Raw genomic sequence first — 19,908 nt, forward strand, 5'->3', positions numbered from 1 at the left:
TTGCTGGCCTATCAGGGACTGAGCTCCTTGCATACAATCAACACAGAGAAGATCATATAGAAAGCAGCTATAAAGACTGAGCTGCCACCCTCCTTCTCCCAGGGGCCCAGCCCTGGGGCCCAGCCCTGGGGCTGCCAGGAGTGTGGTGCGCTGGTTTCCCCAGTCTTTTTGTGTCCACTGAATGCTGTCCTGGAAGGTTCCTGTCAGTCACACACCCAGGCTGGGGCCTACAGAGATGCGAGTCTCCCAGGAGCAGACTGGAATACAAATGGGGTTTTAGATTTAAAGATCAGGTTTGATTTTTTTTTTTAATGGGGGGCGGGGGGAGCCTCCTGGGAGGAGAAACCCCCTACCCAAAGCTTCATCATTCCACAAGTGAAAATTCAAGTCCCTAACAAGGATCTGTCTGTTTTTCGTCCCCACGCCACCCCCAGGCCTTTGCCCAAAAAAGGAATAGGGGAAGCTTTAACTCAAGTCATCCTAAATCCTGTTTTATCCTTGAGATAATCTGTCTGGTATTTGTTTCTCCGCTTATGTCGTGGGATTCTGGGGCCCCAGGCCCTTTCTGCTCCTGCCACAGGCCACAGATATTGAGAGTGACCTCAAACAATCCCTCCTCCTTTCCACAATTGAAGGGAAAAGCTTCAGAATCCTCTAATCTATAAGTAGCCAAACAGTTGCTGATGAGTCGATTCTGATTGATGGTGACCCTGTGTGTGTCAGAGTAGAACTGTGCTCTGCAAGGTTTTTAGCGCCCTTCAAGGCTGTGATGTAATGGAAGTAGATTGCCAGGTTTATTCCTCTGAGCTGCTTCTGGGTGGGTTCAAACCCCCAACCTTTCCGCTAGTATTCGATTAAGCCACTCAAAAACCCAAAAAACCAAACCCAATGCCGTCGAGTCGATTCCGACTCATAGCGACCCCCTAGGACAGAGTAGAACTGCCCCACAGGGTTTCCAAGGAGTGCCTGGTGGATTCAAACTGCTGACCTTTTGATTAGCAGCCGTAGCAGTTAACCACTACACCACCAGGGTTTCCTAAGCCACTCAAGGACTCCTAATATATAAATTGTTGTTGTTGTTAGTTGCTGTCCAGTCAATTCTTCTTATGGTGGCCCCATGTGTGCAGAGTAGAACTGTGCTCCACAGAATTTTCAACGCTGTAACCGTTTGGAAGCAGATCCCCAAGGCTGCCTTCCAAAGCACCTCTGGGTGGGTTTGAACCACCCACCTTTCAGCTAGTAGTAAAGCACTTAACAGATTGCAACACCCATGTACAAATATGTACAAAGAGGACCTTAATTAGGAACACCCTGGGGCAAACTAAAGCCTCTTCACACACCGAAACACAGCTATGGTCAGCCCTGAGTTCTGGCCCTTGAGTTACAGTGAAGTGAGTTTTTTCAAAGAAGCTGAGTCTGCCAAATGCTGGTAGAGTCCACATCATTTAGGGGAAGTCAGGCATCAAAGCCATCATTTGGTTCCCAACCCATCCACCCTCGTATTAGTCACGACCGCTTACTGAGCAGTGACTAAGTGTTCTCTCCTGCAATCCTCCTGATAACCCCTATGAGGTACGTGCTAAGCCCTCATTTTACAGTTGAGAAAACTTAGAGAGATTAAATAACTTGGCCAAAGTCACACAGCACTAAGTGGTAGAGCCAGGATGACAATTCAGGTTTGTGTGACCTGGTGGCTTGTCTCTTAACCATTGAGCTATCCTGCCGCTCACCTATGTGCCCCTGGTCAGGGTCCATCATCAGCACCACCACTGAGCCACCTCCTCCACATTCCTTCCTTTGTACCATAGCCTCGTCTTCCCTAGGAATCCCTGGGTGGTATAAACAGTTAGCACATTTGGCTACTAACTGAAACGTTGGCAGCTGAAGTCCACCCAGAGGTGCCTTGGAAGAAAGGCCAGGTGACCTACTTCTGAAAAATCAGCCATTGAAAACCCTACGAGCATAGTTCTACTCTGACACACATGGGGTTGCCCTACTAGTTGCCTTCCCTCAACTGAAACAGCCGTCCTAAATTTGTCCATCCTGAATTAAATCCCAGGAGTCCTGGTGGTGCAGTTGTTAAGTGCTCAGCTGCTAACCAAAACGTCAGCAGTTCAAACCCACCAGCCACTCCTGGGAGAAAGGCGTGGCAGTCTGATTCCGTAAAGATTTACAGCCTTGGAAACCCTTTGGGGCAATTCTACTCTGTCCTACAAGTGCCTCACTCTCTGCCCACATCATTGCTGAGAGGCTTATTGCCATGACAGAGTCAGTGTAGGGTTGTGCTCAGCCCAGGACTTCCCACAACCCTCAGCAGACACTGCTTTTTTCAATGAAACTTTGCAGAGAAGCTGTTAAGTGTTGTCACTGAATATGTTCACATTGGTGATGGGTCTCATTAAACTAAGGGACAGTGAAGGCTGGTGTCCTCTGTACCCACAGCTGCCTCTGCCCTTCTCCCTAACTGGCTGAGAGCTGACAGCCTCTGAGAGCACATGACAATGAGTAGCCAGTCAGTACTCCCCACACTTCAGTGGACTGGTTTTGTTTGCTGGGACAGAGGAGAAGCGGAGGCAGACACTGGACTTTACCAGATTAAACCTGGCTGGTAAAAATGCTCAGTCTCCCAGCCTCCAGAGTACTCAGTGGTTTTCAGGCTGGTGGGTGGTTGTTTTTCCTCCAAAGCCCTTGGCCAGCCCTGCCTCTAACCCAAGGGCTGGGGTTTGGGGAATGTTTTAACATGAAACATTCAGACCTGTGGTGGTATTTGGAATTGCAGACTCTTCTGTGCTAGAAGAAAAAATAAATGGTCTGTTCAGAACCTGCTAACAATTCACAGTATAAAGAACATACAATAATTCATCTGCTGACATGCTGGCTTTCTGAGGGGAGCCCTGAGGGAAAATGGCTGTGTGGCTATGTGGCCTGAGCTCTGTATAGTCCATCTGGCAGACCCCCGCTGGTGGTGACAATGCTTTCAGAAGATTGTGCCCTTGTCCTGGCTTTTTCTCGGTCCTTCTTAAACCCTCAGGGAATACACTCCTTCTGGGGCCTGTGGTGTTCTTCTTGGACTGTGTGAGTGAGAGCACTTTTCTTAAACCAAATGGACTTTGCTCTGGGCAAATAAAGAAAGGGGGCATCTCTTTGGGAATGCCTAAAACAGCTCCTCTTGGGTCTGGGCTGTGTGATTTTACCACGCCATCACAGACACAGAGAGCTTAACCAGGAGAGGAAGCAGGCTTTTCTATTAGGACAAAATGGCAGCGCTTGGGGCCTTGAATGGACTCCAGGGCATTTCCATTGTCGGAGACCAATGCTTCGTTTCATTCCTCCTAAGATCAGAAGGGTATCCTTGGGTGGTACAAAGAGTTAACTAGCTCAGCTGCTAGTTGAAAGGTTGGAGGTTTGAGTTCACCCAGAGAAGTCTTAGAAGAAGGGTCTGGAAATCTACTTCTGAAACATCAGCCCCTGAAAACCCAATGGAGCAGCTCTGTTCTGACACACATGGAGTTCTGATAAATAAGAATGGACTCAATGGAAAATGGTAACTGGTAGGATAAGAAGAGAAGATGAGAATCGTGAGCTTCTAAACATTCAGCCTAATTAAAAACTGACAAATTTATTGAAATACCAGAAGCTTGTTTCAAAGAGTATCCACAACTAAAGGTGGTGTTGCTCTAGTTTATAAAAATGAATTCCCTTCTAGATACAATCGCAACCAAATCCCAGTAGGTTTTTGTGTAGAAGTTGGCAAATTGATTTTAAAATTTACATGGAAATACAGAGGATTTGGAATAGCCAAAACAATTTTGAAAAAAAACACATTTGGAAGACTAACACTACCTGATTTGAAGACTTACTATAAAGCTACAGAAATCAAGACAATGTGATATTGGAATAGTATAGTGGTGCAGTGGTTGAGAGCTATGGCTACTAACCAAAAGGTCAGCAGTTCAAATCCACCAGCTGCTCCTTGGAAACCCTATGGGGGAGTTTTACTGTGTCCTACAGGGTCTCTATGAGTCAGAATCTGCTCAATGGCAGCAGATATAGACACCTAGATTAATGGAACAGGGTAAGTGTTTGGAAATCGGCCTACAAATATATTGTCAATGGATTTTAGACAAAGGTGTCAAGGTAATTCAGTGGGGAAAGGATAGCCTTTTTAACAAATTGTGCTGGTTTAAAAAAAAAAAAGTGAACCTGACCCTTACCTTGTACCACACACAAAAATTTATTCCAAGTGGGCCACAGTCCTAAATTTAAGAGCCAAAATATAAAACTTCTGAAAGTCAAATAGAGGATAAACCTTTGTGACCTTGGATTAAGTTAAGATTTCTTGGGACACAAAAAGCATGAATCATTAAAGTAAAAACTAATAAATTAGGCTTCATCAATATTTAAAACTTGTAAGTTGGAATCAACTCAACAGTAATGGCTAATGGGGGTCTTCAAAAGACACTGTTAAAAAAAAAGGAAAAGAAGTTACAGACTGTGAAAAAATATATGTGGAACATATGTCTTCTGATAACGATGAAAACAGTATATGTATCTGTCTTAGTCATCTGGTGCTGCGATAACAAGTGGATGGCTTTAACAAGAGAAATTTATTTTCTCACAGTCTAGTAGGCTAGAAGTCCAAGTTCAGGGCATCAGCTCCAGGAGACACCTTTCTGTCTCTGTCAGCTACGGAGAAAGGGCCTTGTCCTCAATCTTCCCCTGGCTAAGGAGCTTCTCATGTGCAGGGACCCTGGGTCCAAAGGATGTGCTCTGCTCTCAGTGCTTCTTTCTTGATGATGTGAGGTCCCCAACTCTCTGCTTGCTTCCCTTTCCTTTTATCCCTTGAGAGATAAAGGGTGGTGCAGCCCACACCCCAAGGAAACTCCCTTTAATTGGATCACGGAGGTGGCCTGATTAAGGGTGGTGTTACAATCCCCACCGTAATCCTCTGAACATAAAATTACAATCACAAAATGGAGGACAACCACACAATACTGGGAGGCTTGGCCTAACCAAGTTGATACACACATTTTTGGGGGGACATAATTCAATCCATGACAGTATATGTATTTGATAATATGCTCAACATCATTAGTCATTAGGGAAATACAAATTAAAATCACAATGAAATACTACTACACATCCACTAGAATGACTAAAACTGAAAAAGACTGGCAATACCAAGTGCTGGCAAGCATGTGGAACAACTGGAATTTTCATATTTTACTATTAGGGGTACAAAAAATGGTAGAGTTTAGAGTTTCTTAGAGAGTTAAACATCCGCTTACCATGTTGTTATTGTTAGGTACTGTCAAGTTGACTCCGACTCCTAGAGACGCTATGGGACAGAATAGAACTGCCCCATACTGTTTCCAAGGAGTGGCTGGTGGATTTGAACTGCCAACAGTTTGGTTAGCAGCTGACCTCTTAACCGCTACGCCACCAGGGATCTCTACTTACCATGTTGTTGTTGTTAGGTGCCGTCGAGTCTGTTCCGACTCATAGCGACCCTATGCACAACAGAACGAAACACTGCCCGGTCCTGCGCCATCCTTACAATCGTTGTTATGTTTGAGATCATTGTTGCAGCCACTGTGTCAATCCACCTCTTTGAGGGTCTTCCTCTTTTCCGCTGACCCTGTACTCTGCCAAGCATGATGTCCTTCTCCAGGGACTGATCCCTCCTGACAATATGTCCAAAGTATGTAAGATGCAGTTTCGCCATCGTTGCCTCTAAGGAGCATTCTGTCCGCACTTCGTCCAAGACAGATTTGTTCGTTCTTTTGGCAGTCCACGGTATATTCAATATTCTTTGCCAACACCACAGTTCAAAAGCATCAACTCTTCTTCGGTCTTCCTTATTCATTGTCCAGCTTTCACATGCATATGATGCAATTGAAAATACCATGGCTTGGGTCAGGTGCACCTTAGTCTTCAGGGTGACGTCTTTGCTCTTCAACACTTTGAAGAGGTTCTTTGCAGCAGATTTACCCAATGCAATGTGTCTTTTGATTTCTTGACTGCTGCTTCCATGGCTGTTGATTGTGGATCCAAGTAAAATGAAATCCTTGACAACTTCAATCTTTTCTCCGTTTATCATGATGTTGCTCATTGGACCAGTTGTGAGGATTTTTGTTTTCTTTATGTTGAGGTGTAATCCATACTGAAGGCTGTGGTCTTTGATCTTCATTAGTAAGTTCTTCATGTCTTCTTCACTTTCAGCAAGCAGGGTTGTGTCATCTGCATAATGCAGGTTGTTAATGAGTCTTCCTCCAATCCTGATGCCCCATTCTTCTTCTTATAGTCCAGCTTCTCGTATTATTTGCTCAGCACACAGGTTAAATAGGTATGGTGAAAGAATACAACCCTGACACACACCTTTCCTGATTTAAACCAATCAGTACCCCCTTGTTCTGTCCGAACAACTGCCTCTTGATCTATGTAAAGGTTCTTCATGAGCGCAATTAAGTGTTCTGGAATTCCCATTCTTCGCAGTGTTATCCATAGTTTGTTATGATCCACACAGTTGAAAACCAAAAGGGAAGAACACGCTCGGCGTTTCTCAAGCTGAAAGAACTGAAGAAAAAATTCAAGCCTCGAGTTGCAATAGTGAAGGATTCCATGGGGAAAATATTTGATGCAGGAAGCATCAAAAGAAGATGGAAGGAATACACAGAATCATTATATCAAAAAGAATTAGTCAATGCTCAACCATTTCAAGAGGTGGCATATGATCAGGAACCAATGGTACTGAAGGAAGAAGTCCGAGCTGCTCTGAAGGCATTGGCGAAAAACAAGGCTCCAGGAATTGGTGGAATATCAATTGAGATGTTTCAACAAACAGATGCAGCGCTGGAGGTGCTCACTCGTCTATTCCAAGAAATATGGAAGACAGCTTCCTGGCCAAGTGACTGGAAGAGATCCATATTTATGCCTATTCCCAAGAAAGATGATCCAACCAAACGTGGAAATTATAGAACAATATCATTAATATCACACACAAGCAAAATTTTGCTGAAGATCATTCAAAAATGGCTGCAGCAGTATATCGACAGGGAACTGCCAGAAATTCAGGCTGGCTTCAGAAGAGGATGTGGAACCAGGGTTATCGTTGCTGATGTCAGATGGATCCTGGCTGAAAGCAGAGAATACCAGAAGGATGTTTACCTGTGTTTTATTGACTATGCAAAGGCACTCGACTGTGTGGATCATAACAAACTATGGATAACACTGTGAAGAATGGGAATTCCAGAACACTTAATTGTGCTCATGAGGAACCCTACTTACCGTATCACCCTGCAATCCCATTCTTAGGTATTTACCTAAAAGAAATGAAAACATATGTCCACAAAAAGACTTATACTCATAGCCCCTCTATTTATAATTGCCCAAAAGTGGAAACAACTCAAAGTCTATCAACTGGTGAATAGCTAAACAAATAATGGTATACCCATACAGTGGAATACTACTCAGTAATAACAAGGAATAAACTACTAGATGCAGCAACTTGAGTAGATATCAAAAGTATTATGCTAAGTAAGTAAGTATGCTAAGTGAAAGGAAAGGAGCCCTGGTGGTGCAAAGGTTAAGTGCTCGACTGCTAACCAAAAGGCTGGCAGTTTGAACCCACCCAGTGGCTCTTTTGGGGAAAGACCTGGTAATCTGCTTCCATAAAGATTACAGCCATGAACACCCTATGGGGCAGTTCTCATCTGTCACATGGGATCACTATGAGTTGGAATCGACTCAACAGCACCCAACAACAAGTGAAAGAAGTCAATCACAAACAATTACATACTATACAATTCCATTGATATGACATAATGGAAAAGTCAAAACTGTAGGGACAGAAAACAGAGTAGTGATTGCCAAGGCTTGGTGTGGAGGAGAAAATTGATCATAGAGGGCACCTTTTGGAGTGATAGAAATGTTCTATATCTTCATTGTTGTAGTAGCTACATGACTGTATAATTTGTCCAGACTAAATGGACACTTCAAAATGGTAAATTTATGTATATCTCAAAAAAACTAACTTAAAAAAAATGAATCCTCAAACCATCTTGGACAATAGAAATTCATTGATTTGAATCCTTGTTATGAATTGAATTGTTTCCCCCCAAAATATGTGTCAACTTGGCTAGTTCCCAGTATCATGTGATTGTACACGATTTTGTCGTCTGACGTGATTTTCCTATATGTTGTAAATTCTACCTCTATGATGTTAATAAGGCAGGATTAGAGGCAGTTTATTTAATGAGGCAGGATTCAATCTACAAGATTAGGTTGTATCTTGAGTCAATTTGTTTTGAGATATAAAAGAGAGAAATGAGTGGAGACTTGGGGGGACCTCATACTGCCAAGCAAGAAGAGCCAGGAGCATGCATTCTTTGAACTCAAGTTACCTGCCCTGAGAAGCTTCTAGACCAAGGGAAGATTGATGACAAAGACATCTCCCCAGAGCTGACAGAGAGAGAAAGCCTTTCCCTGGAGCTGGCACCCTGAAATAAATTTTTCTTTGTTAAAGCCATTCACTTGTGGTATTTCTGTTATAGCAGCACTAGGTAACTAAGACACCCATGATTCATATTTAGTGACAATTTATACCCAAAGGAGATAAAATTTACATTTGTTCCATCAAAAACGGTTATTTTGTGTTATTATTTCACTAGGGGGAAGAAAGTGGGAGTTCAAATTAGTAGCATGATACTATCTGTCAGGCATCACACTATGCATTTTTTAAATTTATTGTGGTACAAAAAAAATTTATATATATATATGTAAAAAACACTTGCCAGTTCACCATTTCTTGCATGTACAATTCAGTGACATTTATCACATTCTTCATGTTGTACAACCATCACTACCATCCTTTTCCAAATTATTCCACCACCATTAACAGAAACTCAGTGCCCCCTAAGCAACAGCTCTCCCTTTCCCCCTTTCTCCCACCCTGGTACCCACTAATAAACTTTGGTCTCTATACAGTTGCCTATTGTAGATATTTTATATAAGTAGAATCATGTAATATTTGTTCTTTTGTGACTGGCTTATTTCACTCAGCATACTGTTTTCAGGGTTCATCCACGTTGTGGCATGTATCAGGACTTCATTTCTCTTTTCAGCTGAGTAATATTCCGTTATATGTACGTACCACATTTTGTTTATCCATTCATTTGCTGAGGGACATTTGGGTTGCTTCCATCTTTTGGCCATTGCAAATAGTGCTGCAGTGAACACAAGTGTACAAGTATCTGTTGGCATTCTTGCTTTCAATGCTTTGGGTATGTACCTGAAAGTGGAATTGCTGAGCATGTAGTAATTCTATGTTAAGTTATTGATGAGCTGCCCAACTGTTTTCCACAGGAGCTGCACCATCTTACAACCCCACCAGCAACGGGCGAGGGTTCTAATTTCTTCACATCCTCACCACCCTCCCACCCCTCCCCACCACTCAGATTGCAATTCTTCTGGAATCCAAATTGGTTTTCTCTCATCCTCAAAAAATCTGCCCTGCTTTTGCTCAGTGTGTGTTGAAGCGATCTGAACAATTGAATAGAGTAATAAGATTTCAGGAGGCAGGATAGTACCCAGCTATTTTCCAGGACAAAATAATATCACTGATTTTTATAAACAGTGAATGTGATCGTGATAACTGATACCTTCACCCACCCATCAGGCTCTCCCTGAGTGTCTGTGAGAGCTGGGCCCAGTGCAGTCACAGAGGATCCTGAGGGGTGGCTCCAGCCCTTGCTCACAGGCAGGTCTTACATGGCCCATGCAGTGAACGCTTTGTCAGCCTAGACATTCCACAAATATTTATGGAGCACCTACAATGTGCCAAGCACCGGTATTCACAGTTCAGTTTGGGAGACAGACGCTATAGAAAAAAAAAAAGCAAACAAGTACTAATTTAATTACAGGAGTTGGAGGTACCACATAGGGAGCTGTGACAGTGTTTATAGTTGGGGGTCTTCAGCCAGTCTGGGGAGGATAATCAGAGTGGCCTCAAAAAATCCTTTTACTTGGTTAAAACTAAAAGTTAAATCTTTAATTTTTTTTTCTCTCTTTAATAGACAGGTAAACTTTGGCCCGTTAGAATATTTGAGAGGCCTTGTTGTTGTTCATTTGTTTCCTTTTTTAAAATCAGACTTTTATTTTTTCTATTCTGTACAGAGAAAACAGCCTGGAGCCGAGGGTGTTGTGTTCAGAAATGGAGAAAGTGCCGGTTTTACCTGACATCTCCTAGAGGCAGAAACAGACCACTTGCTCGCTTTTGGGTACCAGGGCCCAGCAAAGAGTGAAGTTTCCAATACAAGTTTGTTGAAGTTAACTAAATTTTTAAAGATTCAACCACTCTGGGTGGGAAGCAGCCAGTCCCAGGGAAGTAACTAGCTGTACTTTCTAAATTCGCCTCAGGAAGTCAGGTGAGTCGGGCTGCCCGGAGAGATGTCATCTGCTTAGCCATGAAAGGACCCAGAGGGCCTGGCAGCCAGCGGCCCCACAGCATCTGGCTCCTTTGGGGTCATTATTTACCCTATGAAGTGCACTTTTTCTCTCCTGAAATCAACTCTCTGTGTTTGCAAGATCCCCTGTAGGAACTGGACATTGAAGCTGGTGTCTCCAAAGGATGCTGTTTCCCACCCCTGGTTATATCCATTGTTTTTATACCATCTGGTAGTTTTCTGAACATAAAAATAACCCATGCTTGTAGAAAATTTTACAAATCTAAAATATAGAGAAAACGCAAAAATCACAAAACATATGGTTTAGTTATATCTGTCCAGTCTTTTTTCTATGCATATGCACTTAAACAGGAAGGGTTCTCACACTGTAATATTTATCCTTATTCTAGTTCCCCCTCCTCCATGCCCCACCACTGCGATTAGCCCGAAACCATGGGCAATTTACTTCTCTTCTCTGAGCTTCAGTTTTCTCATCTGCAAATGGGCTTATCAACAATCCTATCTCAGGAGATTCTTGTGGAAAAAATTAATGGTGCACAGAAATGACTTAGAAAAATATCTATAACATAAGAATTCAAAAACATTCCTTAAAATCTTTCTATTATTTGAAAAATCTTCCCCACATCATCAAAAAGTTTTAGGAAATTTTTATGGCATGTCAGGCAGTGTGTCCCTGGGGTGGAGATAAGTAGATGAAGGATACATTCTCTCTCCTCAAGTTCTTCACAGTCTAGTAGGAAACATAGGCAAGAAATAGCTATCCAGGAGGATCAAAATAAGCCACAGGAGCCCACATCCCACTCCTCGTATGCATTCTTTCTCTTTATCCAGGCAGGGATGTTGTTTTGCTCACACACCATCAGATTCCCTACACCTAACGTTGTAGGGAAGGTCCCCGGGTGGTGCAAACATTTTGTGCTCCACTACTGACCCAAAGATTGGCCGTTCAAACCCATTCAGTGGCACCATGGAAGAAAGACCTGGCAATCTGCTTCTGTAAAGGTTACAGCCAAGAAAACCCTATGGAGCACAGTTTTGCTCTGTAACGCATGGGGTCTCCATGAGTTGAAATCAACTTGAAAGCAAGGGGTTTGGTTTTGGTTTAAGGATGTGGCTGGCACATAATAGGACTCAAGAAATATCGGTTGAATGCATGAATAAATGTCATGTTCACTGCCATATTCCCATCTCCTAGCACTGCACTTGGCTCAAACATTCTTGCTACAAAAAGAATGAATAAATGAGGGAGGGATGATCAAGACTGGGGTTTGATGGATGGATGGAAATTAACCAGCTAAGGGGCATGAAAGGAAAGGGGCAGGAGAGCCCAAGCACTGACAGAGTGCCATTTGTGAAGACAAGTGAGAGTGTGAAGTTTTCAGGAAACAGTAGCATGCTGGAAGTGGCCCATTTTCCAAGAATGAGCTTTAGCAAGGCTTTACAGAAAAGTAGCAGAAGACCACCTAGGTTTTCTCACTTCTTTTTCCTCTGCCACTCGCTTATCTGCTTTGATCATTAACAAAGTCACAGGGCCCTTGCCTGTGACAACTTGTTTGCAATGACAACTTGTTTGCAAGTGATTGAAACTTAATTTAACAAATTCAAGCAGAAGAACTTAGCAAGTGTAGGGGCTGCTTCCTTTTTCTCTTCTCTTCACTTCTCTTCTGTCCTCTTCTCTTCTTTTCCCTCCCCTCCCCTCCCCTCCCCTCCTTTACCTTTTCTTCCCCTCTCCCACCCCTTCATATTTTCCTTATGGAGCAGCCTCATTCTCTCCTACTCAGACAGCTTCCTCTTTGTAATCGAGGGTAAAGGCTTACACGGCCCTGCTTCGGACCACCATTGGGAGAACAAAAGAAAGCTTACCTCACCTAACATTCATGTAAAAATTCCAGGAAAGGACTTTGATTGGCTCTTCTTGGATCACATGCCCATCCCAGAACAACCCCTATGACTATGGCCAGCCTGGGTTGTGTGTTCTCCCGTGAGGGACTGCACTGTGACTGGCAGACCCAGGAAAAGAGGAGTGGTTTCCCAAAGGAAGAGATTCTGGGCAAGCAAATAAAAATTACATGTCCCATCCCATCAGCCTTGCAGATCTCCCAGGGAGCTGTATGCTGTGTCTAGTCATATCACAGGCACATTCGCCTGTCCTCATTCAGCATGTTGTTGTTTTCGTTGTTATCGAGGCACTGCCAACTCATGGCAACACCATATGTTTCAGAGTAGAACTGTGCTCCAAAGGGCTTTTACGGCTGTGACCTTTTGGAAGCCGATCACCAGCCCTGTCTTCTGAGGCACCTCTGGGTGGTTTGGGCCACCAATCTTTAATCAGGAGTCAAGTGCTTAACCATTTGTACCACCCCAGGACTTATTTAGCATACTCCCCGCCCCCCACCCACAAAAAGAAACAAATTCATTGCTATCGAGTCAATTGTTACTCATAGCTACCGTATAGCACAGACTAGAACTGCCCCATAGGGATTCCAAGGCTATAATCTTTACAGATGCAGATTGCCACGTCTTTCTCTGGGGCAGTGGCAGGTGGGTTCAAACGGCCAACCCTTCTGTTAGCAGCCAAGCACTTAAACACTGGGCCACCAGGGCACAGGAGGGGGTAAACTTGGAATATGCACTTTTCTCATCTCACTGAAACCTCTTTTCTGGGCCTTAGCTTCTTCATCTGTAAAATGAATATGTCGAGCTAAATTAATCTTTGAAGATCCCTTGCAAATATTACATTCTACCATTTCTGTCTTAGAAGAAGTATAACCAGACTGCTCCTTAGAAGCAAGGATGGTGAGACTGCATCGTATGTACTTTGGACATGTTGTCAGGAGGGATCAGTCCCTGGAGAAGGACATCATGCTTGGTAAAGTACAGGGTCAGTGGAAAAGAGGAAGACCCTCTACGAGATGGATTGACACAGTGGCGGTAACAATGGGGTCAAGCATAACAACAATTTTAAGGATGGTGCAGGAGCAGGCAGTGTTTCATTCTGTGGTATATAGGGTCGCTATGAGTTGGAACCAACTTGACAGCACCTAACAACAACAATAAAACTATTTCTGAGATGTTCACATTCCAAGACTCACTAGCTTATCTTGGAAGATGGAAATGTCTGTTTTCTTGGTTGATTAATTCATGAGGTAGGTTTGAATATTTTATCTACGTTGTTCTTAACCAGTCTGCCAGTTGCCCTCGAGTTGATTCCAAGTCATGGTGACCCTATGTGAGCCAAAGCAGAAATGTACTCCATAGCGTTTTCAATGACTGAGGTTTTGGAAGTAGATTCCCAAATCTTTCTTCTGAGGTACTTCTGGATGGATTTGAACCTTTAACCTTTCAGTTAGCAGCTTAACGAGTGCATTTATACCCCCCAGGGACTCCATGTTTGTCTTAGTTTTTTCAAAACCACTTGATTTATTGTTCAGCAAAGGAATCTGTTGTTTCCCACTGTGTTGTTTTTGTTTTGTTTTTTCACTCCCGTTCTGAATATGGATTATTTGGATCATACTCTTTATTGGGGCACAAGAACTTTAGATTCCAATTGTTAATCCTCAGGTCCAAACATTTCTTAATTTCTAATTGATCCTGGGAGCTATAGGAAGGGAAATAATTTTTTCCTAAGTTGATTTGGGTCCCACTTGACTTTAGTAGAGAATATTCCAGGGTGAGTTCTCTGAGCCTGGAACTGTTGTTATAGTAAAACTTGCAAAAGCTGGAAAGCATGTAAGGTGGAAACCTGGCAGAGAAGGAAAACTCAAATACTTTGCACTAAAATGAGCAATAGGCGGAAAACTTGTGAGACCCGAAAAAGGAAGGCAGTCCCATCAAGTTCCGGCTGTTACAGATTTCTCTGTATTTTACTGATACCAGGGGCAGATTATCCAATAGGCGAGGTAAGCACAATGCTTACCTTGCTTACCAGATCACCTGTAATGAAAAATTTCACATTTTTCACCACACCAAAGATTCTGCTTCTAGGTATGGCTGGCATCTGTCTCTCTCCCAACCTCACAGTGCCTTCCTGCTGAATCAAAGCCCCTTTTTAAACTTAAACTTACAAGCCCTGAAAGGGGTAGATGACCCAGTAAGCAAGGTAAACATGGGTTTACTTGTGCTTACTTACTAATCTGTAGTGAAATTGTTCACTACAGATGATCCAGTAAGCAAGGTAAGCACCGTGCTTGCCTTGCTTATTGGATATTCTGCCCAACTGATATTACGATGTGCTTGAGAGGTGCAGGGGAATCAAAATGGATGATGGCGTTAGCCCTTCACAGAGGTATGGGACTCTGTGCCTCTCCCAAGCACATCCATTTGGCCCACCCTCCCAACTACCCTGGGCCAGAAACAGCACGGGTGCAGGAAAGAGGGCACAATCACAGTCAACAGAGGGTTGGTAAAGCTTGATTTTAAAATCCAAGTCTCCCAACCTCCAGTCAAGTTCTCCTTCAGCATGGTCATCCTCTGTCTCCCCTTCACCACAGCCATAGCCAAAGTCTTCTTCCCCAAGACCTAAAACCAAGCCCCAACCTTTCCTCACCCCCAGCTCCTGAGGCCCAGGGTATGCTGTGACCCTGATCACCAGCCGTGCTGAGTCTGCCGATCTTGCCTCCCACACACATCTTGAGTTGGCACTGTGACTTCCAGGAACCTACTCTGTTTACAGAGAAAGCCCTCTCCTTTAGCTAAGCCTAATGATCTAAATGTATACTCCCTGAGGCTTCCTCTAGCATAGCCAAGCCTTTGTCGACTGTGAAGCCTGAAGCTCTCTGTCTGAGGCCCACCATCCTCAGCCCCAATCACCTGTACACAAAGAAGACCTGTTTTTCTCTTTCATAACTGCAAGGATGTGGCAGCAGGTGCTGGGGCACCTGCCACCACCTGGGGCTGAGGAATTCTTCACAGTCTGGCTGATGTGACTGGCAAGGTCAGCAGCTGGGTTGGTCCTGGCTCACAGAGGCTGCCTTCTGTCTGGTGTTTCCTAGATTGTTGGCTCGGGCAAGGGGTGGTCAGAATTCTTCCTGATCCTCAACCCAGGGGAACCCTATTCCTCAAAGATCCCAGCTTTCTTTAATAGGCTTGAGTGGCCAAGGCCTTAAAAAGCAACCAAAAACTTTCTAACTTAGGAAGAACCTCAACTGTCCCCAGTCATTTTTCCAGGAAGTCTAGTATAAGCCATATCCAGTCAGCCAGCCATTTATTCATTTATCCTTTCACTCACAAAATCATTATTTGACCCTCACGACATCCCTGGCATATTAATAAAGCCAGTATGCTTTTCCAGAATATTTGTTTTCCCCATCCCACCCTGAAGTGTCTCCTAGAATTTCTATTTTAATTCCATTTAACATATATGCTGTGGCTCCCAGGTGCTAGCACCACGCTAGGCACTGAGAATACACAGGTGTACAAGACATAGTCCCACCTGTCAAAGCTCTCACAGTCTAGCAGAAAGACACATGGGTACATGAATAAAGTGCAATTGACCACGGCGTAGACAAGGACTGGGCACGCATTTGAGCACCTGGGCATACGGATGGCCAAAGGTAGCACGGGCAGACAAAGGATGAAGTTAGCTAGGGAAGAGAGAGTGGTCAGGAGGCCTTTGCAAAGAAGCTGATGTATGGGATGAATTTCGAAGCACAAACTGGGGTTTACCACACACAGAAGGGTGGTGATAGTGGGGAAAGGGCATCCCAGACAGAGGAGGCAGCACGTGCACAAAGTGTGACCTCTCCTGCCTCTAAACTCCACAGAGCTTTGTGTTCTGGATCTTTAGAGAAGGTGTCTATGGCACCTTGTATTTTTCAAGACGGCTGCAACCACCTTTCTCATCTCACCTGGTCTTTTAAGATTGTGAGTTAGTACTCCATCAAGAGGTGTGGTCTATGACCTCTCCCTTCAATCAGTGTGAGCCTGTAACTGCAGTGAAAGTGATGCTATGTGACTTCTGAGGCTAGGTCATAGAAGGCAATACAGCTTCTGCCTAGTCTTCTTCATTCTCTTGCTCTTGGACCCCATGATAAGCAGAGAGGCCACATGTAGGTGTCCTGGCCCCAGCTGACAGCAAGCTCCGACTGCCAGACATGGGAGTGAGGGAGCTTGTGAAACGACTCCAGCCCTAGCTACCATCTGATTGCAACCGCATGAAAGATCCCAAGTTAAAACCACCCAACTGAGCCCTGTCAGTCCCCAAAACCATGTTGTTTTTGTTGTTAGCTGCCTTCAAGTCAGTCTCCAACTCATGGTGATGCCACGCACACCAGAACAAAATGCTGCCTGGTCCTTGGCCATCCCCGTGATTCATTGGGGACCAGATTGTTGTGATGTTCTCAGTCAGCATGAGGTCATGCTGGAGTAGGGTGGGTCCTAATCCAATCATAGTTGTATCGCTATAAAAGAGGAGAAGAGACACAGACAGAGGAAAGATGGGTCTGTGAAGATGCATCTTCACACGAAGGAACATCTGGGACAACTAGAAGCTGAAAGAGACAGGAAAGGATTCCTCTAGAACCTTTGGAGAGAGCATGACCCTGCCAACACCCTGAATGTGGACTTCTGGCCTCCAGAACTGTGAGACAATATGTTTCTGTCTTTATAAGCCATCCAGTTTGTGGTGCTTTGTTACAGCAACCATAGGAGGCTAATGCAAGCAGAATGTCTAATGACTTCTCTGGAGTCCTGGACTAGGCTTCCACTGGGCAGAGAGCACTCAGTGCTGACCTCCCACTTACACATACTGGGTTTCTAACAAATAATTTTTGATTGACTAATGTGACTCCAAATCCTGTACACGATTTTCACATGCACAAGAATATGAAACTGTAAAGAGGAGGGAGGGAGCAACCATGATGGCTGTTGAGATTCCTTCATCCATTTATTTATTCATACATCCATGCATTCAGCATTTTCAAGGGCTCACCTTGATCTCATCGCTGTGCTAAGCACGGTGGTTACTGTGGTGAATGAATCCCAGGCCGTGCCTTCAGGAGCTCACAGTCCATGGAAAACCTGTCATCTGACGGTGGAGAGACTATGGGCTTTAGAAGATCTGGGCTCTTTTCACAGCTTGGCTGCATACTGCTAAGTGACCATGACTCTCTGGTTCAGTTTTCCACTCTATAAAGTGAAGGAGCTGGGCTAGATTTCTAAGGCCACTCTAAGCTAGGCCCCTTCATAGTAGGGTGACTTCTAAATCCATCTCCAGTCTTGATTTCTCTTCCATGTTGCCTTCCTATAGCCTCAACCACTTGGGCTGCTATTTTAGGGGTTCTCCATCATGCCAGACCCATAAGTTCTTAGAATTAGAAGGGTATTAAAGGTTATCAAGCCAACTGATATGTGGCTCCCCTTCAGCTTCCCCTAGTGGTCCTTCAGAGCCCAGAAAATTCTAGGGGGCACCTACTGGGAGTCATCACATCCTCTTCTGAAATGCTGCATACCAATTCAATCCTCCAGGGTTCACTGCTCATTGCTGTCTCTTCCACTTAAGCCTTGCCTTTGTGACTGGTACTGCAGCTAATTCTGTTAGTGCTGGGCTTGACTTCAGCTTAAACAGTCCAGAATCATATTTTCTTATTTGCCACTCCCAACCAGACTCCCCAGTACCATCAGCCTTTCTAAGCCCATCCTCCAAAAGGATCTCTTCTCCCTCCCTCTCAGGGTACTTCAGAGGCAAGCCAGCCTATCTTTTTACTGCTTACTTCAGCCTGCTGAACATTATAACCAGATTTATCTTCCTAACAAATCACCATGATCATGCCTTTCATGAATGCACTCAAAAGCATGCAGTAATTCCTGACTGTTCACAGGATTCCCTCACCCCTTCATCAAGTATTTATTGAGCACCTACCACATACAAATTACTCTACAAGACCCTGGGGATACACTGGTGAGCAAAATAGAATTGCATTCTAGATGGGAAGACAAAAATAGGCAAGCAAAAACAGTAAGCATGATTAGCACTGTGATGAGGGAAGCACGTATAGGGTTATGGGAGTGGACAGGAGCACCTAAACTGGCCTGGGAGGGATTTTTCAGGAGGTTTACTGTGGGCTATTGTTGTTGTTGTTGTTAGGTGCCATCGAGTCAGCTCTGACTCATAGTGACCCTACGCACAACAGAATGAAACACTGCCCAACCCTGCGCTATCCCTACAACCGTTGTTATGCTTCAGCCCATTTTTGCAGTCACTGTGTCAATGCTTCTCCTTGAAGTTCTTCCTCTTTTCCACAGAAACCCTGTACTTTATCAAGCATGATGTCGTTCTCCGGGGACTGATCCCACCTGAAAACATGCCCAATGTATGTAAGACGCAGTCTCGCCATCCTTGCTTCTAAGGAGCATTCTGGTTGTATTTCTTCTAAGACAGATTTGTTCGTTCTTTTGGCAGTCCATGGTATATTCAATATTCTTTACCAACACCACAATTCAAAGGCGTCAATTCTTCTTTGGTCTTCCTTATTCATTGCCCAGCTTTTGCATGCACATGATGAGATTGAAAATATCATGGCTTGGGTCAGGCACACCTGTGCTTTTCAACACTTTAAACAGGTCCTTTGCAGCAGATTTGCCCAATACAATGTGTCTTTTGATTTCTCGACTGCTGTTTTCACAGCTATTGATTGTGGATCCAAGTAAAATGAAATCCTTGACAACTTCAATCTTTTCTCCGTTTATCATGATGTTGCTTATTGATCCAGTTGTGAGGGTTTTTGTTTTCTTTATGTTGAGGTGTAATCCATACTGAAGGCTGTAGTCTTTGATATTCAATCATCAGTTAGTGCTTCAAGTCCTCTTAGCTTTCAGCAGGCAAGGTTGTGATGATATCATAGGTTGTTAATGAGTCTTCCTCCAATCCTGATCCCTTTCTTCTTCACAGAGTCCAGCTTCCTGGATTATTTGCTCAGTATACAGATTGAATAAGTATGGTGAAAGGAAACAACTCTGATGCACACCTTTTCTGATTTTAAACAACTCAGTACCCCTTCGTTCTGTTAGAACAGCTGCCTCTTAGCATTGGGATGACATCAAGGACATCATACATGAAGAAAGCAAAAAGTCATTAAAAAGGTAGGAAAGAAAGAAAAGACCAAAACGGATGTCAAAAGAGATTCTGAAACTTGCTCTTGATGAAAGGAAGAAATAATGAAGTAAAAGAGCTGAACAGAAGCTTTCAAAGATCAGCTTGAAAAGACAAAGTAAAGTATTATAATGACATGTGAAAAGACCTGAAGTTAGAAAACCAAAAGGGAAGAACATGATTGGCATTTCTCAAGCTGAAATAACTGAAGAAAAAATTCAAGCCTTGAGTTGCAACATTGAAGAATCCTATGGGTAAAATATTGAATGATGCATGTAGCATCAAGAGAAGATGGAAGGAATACAGAGTCACTGTACCAAAAAGAATTGGTCAATGTTCAACTAATTGATCAAGATC

General features: G+C 43.7%; 1 protein-coding gene across 2 annotated transcripts in view; it reads left to right on the forward strand.

Moving 5' to 3' along the window:
- Positions 1 to 10,378, forward strand: part of C24H1orf21 (chromosome 24 C1orf21 homolog) — a 328,797-nt gene extending 318,419 nt beyond the window's left edge. For both annotated transcript variants that reach the window (XM_049868578.1, XM_049868579.1), the window contains exon 6: positions 10,174 to 10,378. In XM_049868578.1, the coding sequence (XP_049724535.1) occupies positions 10,174 to 10,236 (63 nt within the window). In that variant the 3' untranslated portion in view covers positions 10,237 to 10,378. The remainder of the gene's footprint in view (positions 1 to 10,173) is intronic.
- The last annotated feature ends 9,530 nt before the right edge of the window (positions 10,379 to 19,908 follow it).

Source organism: Elephas maximus, chromosome 24 (assembly GCF_024166365.1).
Source record: "Elephas maximus indicus isolate mEleMax1 chromosome 24, mEleMax1 primary haplotype, whole genome shotgun sequence".
Taxonomy (NCBI): domain Eukaryota; kingdom Metazoa; phylum Chordata; class Mammalia; order Proboscidea; family Elephantidae; genus Elephas; species Elephas maximus.